This window comes from Narcine bancroftii, chromosome 7 (genome assembly GCF_036971445.1).
Source record: "Narcine bancroftii isolate sNarBan1 chromosome 7, sNarBan1.hap1, whole genome shotgun sequence".
NCBI lineage: Eukaryota > Metazoa > Chordata > Chondrichthyes > Torpediniformes > Narcinidae > Narcine > Narcine bancroftii.
In genome coordinates, this window is record NC_091475.1 from 20,766,466 (window position 1) to 20,783,380 (window position 16,915).

A 16,915-nucleotide genomic window follows, 5' to 3' on the forward strand; every position below is an offset into this window, starting at 1 on the left:
CTGGTTGTAACAACTAAAAGCTTCAAAAGTCATGACAAAATGCATCTACTCAATAATGGGCAGCAGATCATTTCGCTATCATTCCACTCTCAATAGCAGGAGGTCCAACGACATCTATCAGATATTTTCCTTGCACAAATTGAGTAGACATGGATGGGCATTGGTGCTTATAGCCACACAAACAACAACAGTGGGATAAAGGCTCATCAAGAGAGATGGATAATGTTTTATCCCTCCATGGATGCTACCTGACCCATTGAGTTCCTGCAAAGTTTCAAAGGTTTCTTTAATTGTCATGTAATAATACATTAAAATATAAAATACATGATTGACTTCAACTTTTGTATGCCGTAAGGCAAGACTCCCATTCAAATTATCAGCCATTCGAGCTCAAACCTTGATGTGGTGACCCTTTGATCTCTTGTGTTCAAGTGCAGGGGACTATCAAAGAACACAAGATCTAGATCAGTTATTGACATTGAGAGACATGTTCCCTCTCCATCCTAGACTCCTCCATGAGAGGACGGGGCAAGTTCAAGGTTCAGATTTACGTTTATTGCCATGTGTGCCAAGGTACCGTGAAAACATCTGTTTTGTGTGCTATCCCCCAAATTGTCCATGCATCAGGACAGCAGAATAAAACACAGGAAGCAGAATAACAATGAGATATTGGTGACCAGTGTTAGTGATGTTGAAAGCAATAATTTGGTGGGATATGAGAGGGGAGTGATTGTGCCATATATACTCATGTAAGTGTCAACCCTGCCCCCCTCACCATATTCTTGGCCCCTTTTGCTCACCCATCCAAGTTTCTGATGCCGTTAATGCAGATCCTCACCCCGATCTCCAGTCCACCAGAGCTCCCAACGCCTTGACTGTGGATCATCAGCCCGGCCACCCATCCATCCGAGCTGCCGATCATGGATCCTTGCTGCCCACCCATCTGAGTTGCCGACCATGGATCCTTGCCACCTGCCCATCCGATCTCATTACGTCCCGAACACGGACTTTTTCACCTGGTCCTGGCCATCTGAGTTCCTGACGCCTTGAACGATGCTGCGGTCAAAAGTATGGCTATCTAAAATTCGACCCCCCCAAATTTGATCTTAAAATTGGTCCCCAAAACTCAACTGTTACATACGGTAAAAAGTTGGGTACAGCTTGCAATTGTCATCTCACTCTAGCACCCTTTTTCACATTCATCCCACTAAACCCTCTCATTACCATACATCTTTCATTAAAATTGCCTCTTCTCTCACAAGAATAACCCTTCCATCCAGGGTCAACAGAATGAAGCTTCTCTTTGCCGAGCAAGACAGTCATTCCTATTGTACAAAATTTATTAAGAGATTCAGAAAAGAAGGGTACATGAAGTTGGCATGTAGATCAGTCATGAAATCTAACAAAAGCCAGAACAGCTACAAGAGATTTAATGATCCACACAAATGTATCCATCCTGAAATAAGTTGTTCACAGGGCCCCAGATGTAAAATTGTACTACAACATTCTTCCTTTCATATTCCACCCTTTTTTCAATAAAAGCCAACGTTCTATGTGTCCATGTATCGGCACTCAGTCCTTTTGTGTTTCATGTGATAGATATCTAGATCCCTCTACTGCAACATTCTGCACCCTCTCTCCACTTAAACCGCACATTGCCTTCTGCAGAAGTTAGTCTTGATGAAGAATTCCAACCCAAAATGCCAGCCATTCTTTTTTTCTCCCTCAGATGTTGCATGACCGATAGAGTTTTTGCTTCAGCTTCCAGCCCTTGCAATCTCTCTTGTGTCCCTATTGCTTTCCCCTCTTCCTGCAGAAATGGATGACATCACATCCCATTACATTTCACTGTGAGTGCAAGATCATTGCTTTTAGATTGATATCTTTATTGATGAAATATGCAAATTTAAAACTCTGTTAGTACTTACAAAATCTTACCATATTTTCACTGAAGAATAACACAATTTTATCAAGATACTCAATTTAAAATCTGGTTTATGACAAAACTACCTCAAAAATAACATTCAAATCCACATGTTAAAGTAGAAAATTCTAATAAATATTTACATGGGAAATTTTCCAACTACATTGGCTAAAGCTATTAACATTAACAACATGCAGAGCAGAGATCATTTAAAAATCTGTGTAAAAAGTCACACATCAGAACCAACAAAAGGGCCCCATGATGAAGTGAATGTTCACTGTCTATTTCCTAGCGCAGACGATTCTAAAATGAGGGGGCATAAATTTAAACAGAGATGGGAGAGATTTAAGAGGGATCTGAGGGTTTACTTTTTCATTCAGTGGGTAGTCGATATGTGGAGCTGTCAGGGGTAGCTATAGAAGTAGGTACATTTACCACATTCAAAATACATTTGGACAGACATAGAGAAAGGAAGGATTCAGAAGGATTTGTAGATAAATGGGACTATCCCAGAATGCCAATTTGGTTGTCATGGACAAGATGGACCAAAGGGCCTCTTCTGGGCTGTATGATTCTTTGACTCTACTTACACTAAATAACATTCACACAAATAATAATTTAAACTGCATTTCCCATTAAAAAAAACACAAAAAAAAAAACAAAGTACCAACAATTCCATCTCTATGATGAGGCCTTATCCATCCATCTCTTAAACTTCTTTTTCTGGAAGTATTCAATATTTATACAATCCACTCAGAATATTTGCCAGATTTTTAAAATTCCTTCAGTACCTTTGGAAGAAACCGATCTCTATGCCGAGAAAAACTCCAAAAAGACCTTATAAAAACATTACCCCATCTTTTCGAGGCCTATATCACATTGAGGGTTGTCCTCACCTTTCAAGTTAGTCTCCAAATTACTGGCTTAAGCAAAGATCCAGGATGAGAAATAAACATAAAAGCAGAAAAGAAATCTATTTCCATTTGTCTGAAGACTTGTGTTTGCTTCTTGACAAAGCTTTGCTATTTGGGAATGAAATTGGCTGACAAGAATCTGCCAACCAAATCTGTTTGCCTTCTAATTGGCTACTGAAAGTGAGATAACTGTAGAATGGACATGTCAGCCCACCAGTGAGGTGACAAGGGCAATGAGATAGTTCAATTGAATTTCCAGGAATACCACCAGTTATGGTTAACCTGTGCCCATCACTGGAATTGGACAACCCATCTTTCATATAGTTGTGTTGAGCAAGAAGGAAAGGCTAGCATTTAAGTGGATTTTACATTGAAAAGAGTGCGTGACGTGACTATAAGAATCAAAATCCACTTTATCTATTTCTTTAAAGTCTGAGACTTATCTGTGTGCCAGTTGTGGAGGGGTATGGTCACATGAGCAGAATTGGATGCAGAGTCATGGGTCTGTATAAAACATTGAATTTTACAGCCCAGTACAGACCCTTTAACGCATGATTTTTGCTGACCTATGGAAACTCACTCCACAACAATCTAACCCTTCCTTACCTCACACACATAAACTTCCATTTTTCTTACATCCATGTGCCTATCAAAGACTTCAAATGTGTACCAGCCTCCACCACTACTCCTGGCAATGCATTCCAGGCATCCACCACTCTCTGTGTAAAATACATATGTCTGACATCTCCCCTAAACATTTCTCTACTCACCTTAAATATATACCTTCTGATATTTGCTATTGTTTCCCTGGAATAAAAAGGTGCTGACTGTCCACTCTATTAATATTCCTCACTATCTTATACACGTCTATTATCATCTCTCATCCTTCATCGCTCCAAGGTGAAAAGCCCAAGTTTACTTAACGTTCATGTTCTCCAACCAGGTCACATCCTGTTAAATCTCCTCTGAACCCTCTCTAAAGCTTCTACATCCTTCCTGCAATAAGGTGGCCAGAACTGAATGCAGAACTCCGAATGTGGTCTGACGTTCAACCATTCCTTTTTCTAGTCTCCACCCAAAGTGGGAGAAAAATAGAGCAGGTCTCTTGGACAGGTTACACTGCAGCAGGTCCTACACTATAAATGATAGGGAAGAGGGGAGTATTGTAGAACAAAGAGACTAGGGGGTACAAGGTACATGGTTCCATAAAAGTGGTGTGACAGGTAGACAGAGTTGTAAAGAAGGCATTTGGCACTATTGCATTCACTAATAGGGGTTCTGAGTATAGGAACAGGGATGCCATGCAACAACTGGTAAGACAGCACTTTGAGTATCATAATGGCTGAGGTAAACAACAGATATTAGTTCTTTGCTCTCTCTCCCTACTGAGCTGCAATTTTCTCCCAGTTACTTATTCAATTAGGAGGCTGAGGGGAGACTTCATAGAGATGTATAAATTTATGAGAGGCATTGATAGAGTGGACAGTCAGAATCTTTTCCCCAGGGCAATCATGTCACATACTGGAAGACATGTGTCTAACATGAGGGGGAGGAAGTTTAAGGAAGTTGTGTGGAGCAAGAATTTGACACAGAGAGTGGTGGGTTATGGAACGAGCTGCCAGAGATAATGGTGAAAGCAAATAAAATAGTAGCATTGAAGAGACCAGGATAGAGTCATGAATTTGAAGGGGGTTGAGGGATATGCAAGCAGCAAGATTTTATATTGATGTATATAGACACATGGGCCAAAGAGCCTATGCCTGTGCATTGCTTTATCCATTTCTCTAAAACATATACAGTAAAACCTTGTTAGAACCCGGTAGTTGGAGTCCAAGATTTCATATCACATTAAGCCGAGCCACGGAACAGATGCATATCCTGCTTCAGGAAGTAGGAAAACAGAATACTGTGACTCAAACACTATAATAAGACATTTAAACTCCACATATGAACATCCACATCTTGTAAATAAGTCATAAGAGTCGATTTTTGAGTTTGTGGCTGTTAGCCACTGTTAGCCTGGCATCCTCAAATCAATGTTTGGGGTCCACAGACACCCGCACTACAAGCGATTCCGCGGATTGATGAATCGCGTTCTAAAGAGGTTTTACTGTATTAAAATATTAACCCAGTTCAAATACAATGATGCAAATACCAGAGGAGTCTTGCAGATTTTGTTTACAGGAGATTGCAGAATACTCTAAATCAGCTGTGGGGTGGGGTGGGGAGTGGGGGGTGGGGGGGGCTCAGCACACTTAGGTAAAAGTCTTTTCACCTCATGTAACATAAATATATTTTTTAACGTAGTCGGAAGGAGAGAAATTCAGAAGAATCCAAAATTTGATTGCTTCACAGGGAAAGGAATTCATAAGCTTTGAGCAGAGTCCTGGGAGGTCCAGAGCCAAAAGAAAGGTTGAGAATGGCATCTCTAAACCGCACTTGTAAATGTTTACATTAAATTAAGGAGGAATAGTTTCAAAACAAGCCCGTTAATAGCAATATTAAAAGATTGAACGTCTTGTCTCTATCCACTGCCTCCCATTAAGTACTGCAGTTTTTGTTGAGCTTATGCAACTCCATAGCAATCAGTTGTTCAGGGTTTCAACCATTTCTGCCAAGTTCTCCAAATCCAGGTCTTCTTTCCCATTGTCCGAGACTTCAGAGGTAGCATAACATCCAGAATCCCTGGGGCATTCCATCAACTGTGACTGGTCTTTCTTGATGCCAGAGTGTTGAGGCTGAGCTGTCGGATAATTTTTGTCTTCCTCTTTACTTAAGACTATAACAACAAAAATGAGTAAAACATCATTCTTATTCTCATGCTCCCATACTCACACAAAACAATAAATGTTGCAAACATTATTGCCTGAGAGACACTTGACTGAGGTTTCCATCCAGTGCTATCTCAATAGAGATATTGTACATTACTCAGTGTTTATTTTACTCAGAATTTCACATCCCCAACTTCCTAGTATCTCCCTATTTCCCTCAACTCCACATCCCCTCCTTTTCTTATATGTCCACTTCAGCCCATACGACCCCAACCTTCTTGGCATCTCTTGCTTTCTCTGTATTCTCACCTCTTCATCTTCTCCCCACATCCCCAACCACCTGTCACGTTCTTAGATCACTGGAGTCTCCTTTCCCCCCTCCCCCCCACCCCCATCACACTCCCCCCTCCACCGGCCTGATCTACTGGGATCATTGGCTGAAGAGGATGTGCAAAATTATTGAAGACCCCTTCTTCCCTGCACACGGTATCTTTCAGTTACTCTCGTTGGGGAAAAGATGCAGGAGTATCAGGGCCAGAACCACCAGGCTGAGGAACAGCTTCTTCCCACCGGCAGTGAGAATGCTAAAGGACCAAAGGAACTGCCCACACTAACCATGCGAGACCCTCATATTCATGAAACAAAATTTATTTATTTGTATCGCTGAAATACTTGACTTGCATATGTATTGTTTGTCTGTATGTGTGTTATGTCTGGTTGTATGTCTATGTGTTTTGCACTGAGGACCAGAGAATGTCGGGTTGTACTTGTACAATCAGAAGATAATAAACTTGACTCGACTTGGCTGTCCCAAACTAATTGCCCTTTCAATGCTGCGAAGGACTATTCATTTAGGGTAGCATAGTTAATGTAGCAGTTAGTGCAACGCTGTTACAATGCCAATGAGCGGGACTCGAATCCTCCACTGTCTGTAAGGAATTTGTACATTCTTCCAGTGTCAGCATGGGTTTCCCCCAGGGGCTTCGGATTCCTCCCACTGATCAAAATGTACCAGTGGTTGTAGGTGCGATGCACTGCTGCAGCAGTAAGCAGACACAAAGCTCGAGAAAGACTGTACAACAGGCTTTATTCAGTTAAAAGTCTCTGCTACAGTGGTAGCTATACTGGTGGTTCCTGAGTGACTGGCTTGGGAAGGGCCGGCTCAGGATTATATCCTGGGTGGTTGATTGACAGCCGGCCGGGTGGAGTTAGATTTATTCAGGTTAGCTGATTGACAGCCGGCCAGGTGTGGTCTTTCCTCCGGTGATCTTCCTGCAGATGCAGAGATCGCCCCCTGCAGTAGGCTAGTGGTGTATCACCACAGTAGGTCAATTGGGCGTAATTGGGTGGCACGAGCTCGTGGGCTGAAAGGGCCTTTACAATGCAGTTTGATAAATTTAAATTTAAATTCCCTCAGAAACCTCCATTTCCCCTCTCTCTACGATCAAAAAAGCTTGGGAGCAGCTCATTACTCTTATCCAGGGTGAAATTTCTATTTAAGATTAGCTGCCTCAACCAATGTTATTAAGTGTTAAACATGCATCAAGAGGAGATCATTTGACCCTGTTCCCACACAGGATGTTGTGTTGGGTACAAGTACATCTCCAGCACTAACCATAATCTCTATCTATCATCTGCTTTCACAGAATCAGCAGTTCTTTCATAATGAGAGCAGTGAGCTGACAACATCCTGTCACCATTGATTAACATTTATCTGAAGCTGTTGGACTCATGCTTATACATTTAAGAAAGGGGCTTCATTTCAGCCAAGGTTCAGCGGGTAACCCTCCTTGATCTTTTGAGTCAGAAAGTAGAGGAGTCACAAAATCTAGGGTGAATGAAACACAAAAGTCTGGAGATGCTGTGACTGTAGTAAAAAAAACACCAAAATAATGGAGGAACATAGCTGGTCTTTTCACCATCGACAGGAGACATGTTGCCATTATTTCATGCCTAAGCCTTTCTTCAAGGTATCAGCAGAATAAGCCAGAATAGCGTAGATCTCCCAGTGGCCACCCATTTCAATTCTCCATCCTATTCCCTCGCCAACATGTTTGCCCATGGTCTTATGTACTGCCAGACTGAGATCACCTTATCTTCTGAATAGGCATTAATATTGACTTCTCTAGCTTTCGTTAAACCACTTCCTCTTCTTCCTCCATTGCCTTTCCCTAGCTCTGTCTCTCCTTTATCTATCTCATTACACACAAACATGATAAATTCTTATCTTGTCCCTTATCATATCCAATTGCTGGTCTGAATTCCTCCCCAATTATCTGAATTCTGAGACTTTCTGAGATTTTCTGCTTCTGGCTTATTCTGTTTATTCCTTGAAGAAGGGCTCAGGCCCAAAACGTCGGAATATATCTTTGTCTCCTATTGATGCTGAAAAGACCCGCTGAGTTCCTCCAGCGTTTCGGAGTGTCTTTACAATATCTAGGAAGTCTCCTGTGCCATGCTGAGGGAGTGCAGCACAGCGAGAAGCGCCTTTGTGACCTAGGTTCGAATCTGGCGCTGTCAGCAAGGAGTATATACATTCTCCCCGTGTCTGCGTTGGTTTTCACCATGTGTTCTGGTTTCCTCCCACCCTCCCAAACATACAGTGTTGGTAGGTTAATTGGATGAAATTGGGCAGCATGGGATTCATGGGCTGGAAGGGCCCACAAATTAAAAGTTAAATTAAAATTTAAAAAAAAGTTAATGGTTTCAAGGTTTGAAGAAGGGGATCTGCACAGAGAATATTTGATATCAGGAATGCATTGTCGGAGGAGATGGTGGATTCAGATACAATCACAAAGTCTAAGAGTTATTTAGAAAAAAGTTAATGGTTTCAAGGTTTGAAGAAGGGGATCCGGACAGAGAATATTTGATATCAGGAATGCATTGTCGGAGGAGATGGTGGATTCAGATACAATCACAAAGTCTAAGAGTTCTTTAGACAAGATGATTGAACAGGCATAGAAAGATATGGTCCAAATGTCAGCAAATGGGATTATTGCATATGGGTAAATTGATTGGCATGGGTGATTTGGGCCACTGGGTCTGTGCTTCTATGAGAGAAGAGAGTGAATAAATGAATGAAAGTCATGGGGAGGGCATCATACAAGAATATCTGCAGGTGCTGGGGGTTGAGTCCAATACACAAAAGTACAGGAGGAAATCAGCAGATTGCACAACATCCATAGGAAATAAAATCATTCTATGTTTCAGGCCTCTCGTGGGATCAAGGCACGAAAGGTTGGTTATCCTTTACTTCCTATGGATGCTGCGAGACCTGTTGCTGGATATCTCAGGCATATTTGTGCATTAACATGGGGATGGATTTGGCCAAAAGAAGTTGGTAAATTACAAAAGTAATGATGGCTATTTACATCTTCCCCAGAGATACCCTCTGTTATTCAGAAGTGTTTGCATCTCCACCTGATATCATAACGTCGTGAAGGTATCTTTGTGCAGATATGTTTATAAAGATTAATTTGCTTTCTCCTATAGAAAACCAAAACTAAGTAGAAGTAGCAGGAAACCCCTTTACCATCCTCACAGCCATAATCCTGATGAGCAGCAATCAATATCTTTGCTCTAAGGTCTGCATCTGTGATGTTAAGTTCAATGAGGTGACTCTCCTTGATATGCTTGAAATCATCTAGACTCTGGTAGCCATTCAGAAGGAAGGTGGAATAAAGATCCTACAGAAAAAAAAGGGAAAGAAACAAGACCATTACACATAAGGAGAGAAAACAAATAATCTTTCAACATCTTTAAATCTACTTTTTGAATGGTTTTGGTCACCTTTCTCATGACTCCTTAGTTGACAGTGCTAAGTTTTGCATAATCATTTATTTTGAAAGACCTTGTCATACACCTCCACATCCATGTGGTGTCACAGCAACCACCTTGAACTCAACATTAGCAAAACTGAGGAACTGATTGTGGACTTCAGGAGGGAGAGATCAGGAGAGAACAAACGAGTCTTCATCGAGGGGTCAGCAGTGGAAAGGGTTAAGAACTTCCAATTTCTCAGGATCAACATCTCTGGAGATCATTCCTGGGACCTTCATGTCAATGCCATCATGAAGAAAGCCCGCCAGCAGCTATGCTTCGTGAAGAGTTTGAGGATATTTGCTATATCACCGAAAACTTGCAAATTTCTGCAAGTGGAGAGCATTCTGACTAGTTCCATCATTGCCTATACTCCATAAGGCCTCCCCTCAGCCTCCTATACTCCATAAGGCCTCCCCTCAACCTCCTATACTCCATAAGGCCTCCCCTCAGCCTCCTATACTCCATAAGGCCTCCCCTCAGCCTCCTATACTCCATAAGGCCTCCCCTCAGCCTTCTATACTCCATAAGGCCTCCCTTCAGCCTTCTATACTCCATAAGGGCTCCCCTCAGCCTCCTATACTCCATAAGGCCTCCCCTCAACCTCCTCCATAAGGCCTCCCCTCAGCCTCCTATACTCCATAAGGCCTCCCCTCAGCCTCCTATACTCCATAAGGCCTCCCCTCAGCCTCCTATACTCCATAAGGCCTCCCCTCAGCCTTCTATTCTCCATAAGGCCTCCCCTCAGCCTCCTATACTCCATAAGGCCACCCCTCAGCCTTATATACTCCATAAGGCCTCCCCTCAGCCTCCTATACTTCATAAGGCCACCCCTCAGCCTTCTATACTCCATAAGGCCACGCCTCAGCCTTCTATACACCATAAGGCCTCCCCTCAGCCTTCTATACTCCATAAGGCCTCCCCTCAGCCTCCTATACTCCATAAGGCCTCCCCTCAGCCTTCTATACTCCATAAGGCCACCCCTCAGCCTTCTATACTCCATAAGGCCTCCCCTCAGCCTCCTATACACCATAAGGCCACCCCTCAGCCTCCTATACTCCATAGAGAAAAGTTGCAGTTGGCCCAGCCTCTCCTCATAACTCAAATTCTCCAGTCCTGGCAATGTCCTTGCGAAGAAAAAAATGGTGGCCCTGCCGGAGCTGCTGTAACGCCAGCACTGCCTCTGGTGCGGGCCCAAGGAGAGTGGGGAGGAAGCCTCAGCACTCCCGAGTGTGGTCCAGCTGTCCACTTTGACTGCGATCAACTCTGTACAGGCTTTAAGCAGCCTGTTAAAGGAGCCAATGGTTGTTTATTTTAAAATTCAGTGACCACAGGGACTGGCCCAAGAAGGCAACACCTCTGATCGGCAGCTGCCATGAGATGTTGCAGACTTCAGGGAAGCAGAGGACATGCACAGGGCACCAGAAGTTGAGAAGACCACTCGTCCCCCCATTTGAGAAGGTGAAGCAAAGGAGATGACCCATGGAATGGTGACCTTGGCAGGCTGTTATTGACTCGAGGTGAAGTATCACATAGAATGCGGGCTGCTGGTGACTGCAGTCAAAGGACTCACACCAGGCTGTGGACTGTTGGAGATTGGCTCGAGATTGGCTGAACGAGTACAGGGTATCGGAATCAAAATGCAAGAGGGTGCTGGAAGCTTCCTAATTGTGTCAGAGGTTTGGATCTGGAGCTTTGGGTGATGATGGTTTGGATTGAAGGCTGTGTGGCAGCAGAGGATAGAGGAGCACTGGAGGTGAATCCATGGACACTCAGTGACTAGGGGGGACTCACTTTTGCTTCTCTCTCTGGCTGTAAGGAGCACTGGGTAATATTTTCTGATAGCAAATCTTTTTCTGCCTAATGCTAGACTAAAATAAATATTGTGTAATATCACATTTTCTGTTTAAATACACCACAATAAAATAATCTTGAATCTTTTCTGCACCCTTTTCAGCTCCAAGCGGGAATGCAAGAAGAAAAGTTAGATAAATGAAAATAGTTCTTGATGATGGAAGAGAATATGGCAGAGAGTCTTCTCCTTGACAATGACTTCAAAGCAAAACGAAAAGGGTTTCACACCACACTGACCTGCAGTTCAATTCTTTCCAACAATTCCTGAAGGGAATCTGGGACTGGCTGTGTGCTCCTCCTGTGTGGCTTGTGTTTTTTTTGTAAGTCATCCTCATCAGGCAAGACTTCCACATAAATGAACTTGAAGTTTCCCACTCTGCCATTGAGCATTCCTGTCCAGGTTCCCATGGTCGACTTGTTAATTATATTGATGACATCACCATTCTGAAAGAACAAGACGCAAGTTAACCTTTGCCCTCTGAACTCTGAAATAGGCTAACCCACCTGAGCTAAATGAGTGGTTGGGAAGAGGGGAGGTCCTATGTGAGCGGCCTCCACTTGCTCCAACCCAAAGGACCACCAAAGTCACCTTCCATTCAAATGCCATGATCAACCGGGATTGTTGCATCAAGAGGGCATGCAAATTCATTGAAGACCCCTGCACAGCATCTTTCAGCTACTCCCTGAGGATGAAAGCCAGCACCACCAAGTGAGGAACAGTGTCTTCCCACGGGTAGTGAGAATACTGAACAACCAAATGAACTGCTCCCATTAACCATCTCATATCTACAAAGCAAAATTTATTTATTTATTTATTTGTATATATTACTACTTGTCCTTCATATAATTGTTTGTCTATATGTGTGTTGTGTCTGGCTATATGTCTGCATGTTTTCCACTGAGGACTGGAGAATGCTGTTTTGTCAGATTGCACTTGTTATGGTGAGGTTGTATAAGACATTGATGAGGCCAAATTTGAAGTATTGTGTGCAGTTCTGGTCACTTAACTACAGGAAGAATATCAGTAAGATTGAAAGACTGCAGAGAAGATTTACTAGGATGTTGCCAGGTCTTCGGGAATTGAGTTATAGGGAAAAATTAAACAGGCTAGGACTTTATTCCTCGGAGTACAGAAGAATGAGGGGAGATTTGATGGAGGTTTACAGAATTATGAGGGGTATAGACAGAGTAAATGTGATTAGGCTCTTTCCACTTAGATTAGGAGATAAAAATACAAGAGGACATGGCTTTAGGGTAAAAGGGGAAACATTAGGGGGAAATTCTCCATTCAGAGAGTGGTGGGGGTATGGAATGAGCTGCCATTTGATGTGGTAAATGTGGGCTCACTCTTAGGTTTTAAGAATAAATTGGATAGATGCATGGATGGGTAAGGTCTGGAAGCTTATGGCCTGGGTGCAGGTCAATGGGACTAACGGAATAATATTTTGGCATGGACTAAAGGGCTGAATAGCCTGTTTTCTGTGCTGTAGGGTTCTATGGTTCTACTGTGCAATCAGATGACAATAAATTTGACTTGACGTAACTTGCAGTTTTGGGAAGTGTTGAAAATGAGCTGACTGATACTTTGAACTTTGATGGTGATGCTGTGGGGAGGAAATGATGCGAGGCTTGTGGGCAGTGACAGCAGTCCACACCGTGTGATGGTGGCCTACAATTTCCACATCGGATGTTCCTTCTCATGTTCTGCTCAGAGTAAAACTATCAACCATTCCCCTGAGACCGCTACTGCCATCCACTTGGGAAATACTAGATGGTCTTCAGATTTGCGCTTCAAAGCTGAAATCAAGGTCCCGTTCACTGGTGTGGGTCCCTGAATAGCCCTAAGTGATCTTCCTACCTGAAGCAGAAAATCTGGATGCCTATTTCAGGATTTCTGCCAAAGAGGCTATTGTTAGAGCCATGGAAAAAAGAGTGTTTCAAGCTCAAATTGGCACTACTGGGAGAGCAAGACAATTTGATTCTGAAGATAATAAAATTGTTTTATGAATATTCTCCTTATATTCTTCCCTGGTCCTCTCACTCTGGGCTTTATGTAAGCTGAAAGTTTGGACAAATAATTTTACATTTGGACTTTATTTTGACTGAGAACAGTAAGGCCCACTTAGCTTAATGGTTAGTGCCATGCTTTTACAGCGCCAATGATCCAGTTTTGAATCTGACATTGTCTATACATTCTCCCCATATCTGTGCGGGTGAATTCTGGATGCTCCATTTTCCTCCCCCACCCTTCAAAAATGTATGGGGGTCATAGGTTAATTGGGGTATTTGGGGGCCACAGGCTCATGGGCCAGAAGGGCCTGTTACCGTTCTGATAGTCTAATTTTTAAAAAATCTCCTCCCTTTTCTTCTGAGTCTCTTATCTCTGATTCCAGACTTTAAACTGAGGAAGCTCCCTCTCAGCATTTACTCCATTAATCTGTCTCAGCATCCTGTAAATCAATTAGTTTGTTTTTCACTATTTTATCTTTCTTTGGATTATAACCATAGAAGAAGCTACAACAGGTGTTAAATGCAGTTCATCTGCTCACAGAAGAACCTTCTCTCTGTACTTGGTATAATGTGACAAATAACTTAAACAAAGTAGATCAGCTCCTAAATTCCACACGATTTAGGTTTATCTTATTCAATCTCTTCTCAAATGACAACCTTTGCATTCCAATAACTCAATGCACTAATGTTAGACCCTCTCTTGGGCAAATACATCTTTCTATAGTCTTGGAGATCAAGGTTTAATCTCACCAAATCCTTGCTCATTTTTATACTCCACCCCACTTACAAAGGAGGTCAACATACCGCCTAATTTTCAATTGCTTTCTGGGTGGGCTCAGAGAGTGTTTTGGCCAGAGTAGGTGAATCGGTAACCAGGGGACATGGATTTAAGTTGAGGGTAGTGGAGGTATGGAATGAGCTGGCAGAGGAGGTAGATGAGACTGTGTTTAAGAAAAACATTTGGACGGATGCATGGATAGGATAGGGATATGGGCCAAATGTAGGCAGGTAGGACAAGGATGGGTGGGACAAATGTGTGTGGGACATTTTGGTTGTTGCGGGCAAGTTGTCCAAAGGGCCTGTTTCCAAGTTGTATGACCTCTGTGACTCTGACACTCACTGGGAATCACAGACAAAATTTAACACTTCACCTTGAAAAAATGGCACCAAGCCACTATCTTGAGTTATTGCAAAGATCATTCAACAGACCAATGAGGTGAGGAACCCAATGATTTGCACCCAGCAATGCTGACGTGGCTTTAATGAATTATTGATCAAAACTAATGTATCGTATCCTGTGCCAAGATGAATTCGATTTTTTTTCCCCCTGCGGCCTACTTCCCACCCCCTTTCTCCATCTCTTGCTTCACAACCTCTCTACTCCCTCTGGGAAAAGGAATGGAATGATAAGGTGGACAAACTAGGGACCCCAGGGCAAGGTGATTTGATAGAATTAGAGCCAGGCCATTCACAAGAAGTGCTGAAGCTCTGATCAAGTGTGGTGAATTGAAGAACTCGCTCTCTTAAAAAAAAGTCTGCCACTTGCAAGTTCAAGCAAGCCAGGTTGATGGAGATTAGCTATTGATTTCCAATTATATCAGTGAATGCCAGAACTGGTTTGAAGAGCTGAAAGCCCTACCACACCCCCACCCCCCCCCCCCCACACTTGACATATTCCTGTCATAGATTCATAGATGGGCAGAGTACAGGTCCTTCAGCTGACCATGCTTTCCATCGACCATCCATTTGTATTAATTATATGTACACTTTCATTCTCCTCACATTCCCAGATAAACTTTCCCTGGATCCTAATGCTCATCCACACACTCAGAGCAATTTACAGGAGCCAGTTGACCTGCCAACTCACATGCTTTTGTGGAATTCAGGAGGGGAAAACCAAAGATGAATGATCCAGTGATCATTCGGGGATCAGAGGTGGAGAGGGTGAGAAAATTTAAATTCCTGTGAGTCACTATTTCAGAGAACCTTTCCTGGGCCCAAAACATGAAAGACATCATGAAGAAAATGCTTCTATTTCCACAGGAGTTTGCAGAGGTTTGGTATGGCATTGTAAAACCATTTTTTTTAATTTTTGAGAAAAAGCTCTAACCCTCCCCCTTCCCATCCACCCAGGAAAAAAAAGGAAATAGTCAATATAATTGAAGAGAGAAAAGAAAAAGAAAAGAAGGTTTCATTGGATTCATCAATCTCCTGCCAAGGGAAAAATATCCTAATTTCCTAAAATCCCAGGTGGTTCCCAGATGCATGGAGCTGAGGGCATGGGTTGGGGTGGGGACATTATTGTCATCAGAAACCTTAGTAAACTTACAGATGTGCAGTGGAAGGTGTGCTGACCAGCTGCATCACTACTTGGTATGGGAGCCCCAATACCTTTGAATGGAAAGCCTTGCAAAATGTAATGGACACTGCCCAGGAGATCACAGCCAAAACTCTCCCCACTATCGAGAAAATCTACATGGAATGCTGCCGTAGGAGAGCAACTGCTAACATCAAGGATCCGCACTATCCAGGTCAAGCTCTGTTCTCACTAGTACCATCAGGGAAGTACATCAAGACTTGTATCACCAGATTCAGGAACATCTGCTAACCCTCCACCATCAGACTCCTCAACAACAAACTTAATCTGGGACTTTTCTTAGGACTCTTACTTCGCAAATTATTTATTATTTAATATTTATTTTCTGTATTGCACAATTTGTTTACATTTCTTTCTTGTTTACTTTTCTCACTTTTGTACATGTACCTTTTCTTGAGTGCAGTTTATTTGCACAAACAATGAGTAGAAATTCTGCCTGGCCCGCAGGAAAAAGAATCTCAGGGTTGTATGTGATGTCATATATGTGCTCTTGACAATAGACCTGAGCCTTAAACTTTAAACTTTGAATGTGGAAACCAGTGTCTGGAAGAAGCCCATGCAGTCATGGGGAGAACATGCAAACTCCACACAGATAGCGCTCAAAGTCAGCTTTGATCCTTAGGTTGACAAAGCCGTGAGGAGTTGTATCTACCCACTGTCCCATCATATGCCCTTCTCCAAGTCCTTTCCCCTCATGACTAAACCAATTCCCCTTCTAACCTGTTCACTGTAGTCACAAACAATAAAGATCCACTCGCAAGGTGCAAGGGACACAGTTCAAACTTTAGGGCTCATAAATTTCCAGCAAGAATCTCATCCTGCCCAAACTCCCAAAGTATTGTCCAACCTCACAGCTCTAATCGTTGTATTTCATTATAAATGAGCAATCCTAATCCTAATCTTTCCTCCAGTGAACTGGAGTTGGAGCAGGAGTGTGCAAGAGTGGGGCAGTTTAAGAAGATGAGTGGTATAAGCGGAGTGGCCCTCATTGTAGTGGTGTGTGTGGTCCAGAGTTAGAGCAGTGAATTGAAGCGCTGGCTCAAGAGGCTTCGGTGAGATCAGGTGGAGACTAAGGTAAGACTCTGGTGAGAGTTTATTATTATTTATTCCTTGATCTTATATTAGTGCCAAGTAAAATAGTCAGAATGGAAACAGGGTCAGTGAACTGTTCATCTTGTGAGATGTGGCAATTCTGGGAGAGAAGGTTTAGATTGTTGAGTAGGCTTATTTAAATTTAGGCATACAG

General features: G+C 42.7%; 1 protein-coding gene across 1 annotated transcript in view; it reads right to left on the reverse strand.

Annotated features, from left to right (window-relative positions):
• Window positions 1-1,356: 1,356 nt before the first annotated feature.
• LOC138738576 (SAM domain-containing protein SAMSN-1-like) overlaps window positions 1,357-16,915 on the reverse strand; it is a 71,129-nt gene continuing 55,570 nt past the window's right edge. The window contains exons 6-8 of the mRNA XM_069889036.1: window positions 11,520-11,726; window positions 9,142-9,295; window positions 1,357-5,617 (exon numbers count right to left, since the gene is read on the reverse strand). Of these exons, the coding sequence (XP_069745137.1) occupies window positions 5,424-5,617; window positions 9,142-9,295; window positions 11,520-11,726 (555 nt within the window). The 3' untranslated portion in view covers window positions 1,357-5,423. The remainder of the gene's footprint in view (window positions 5,618-9,141; window positions 9,296-11,519; window positions 11,727-16,915) is intronic.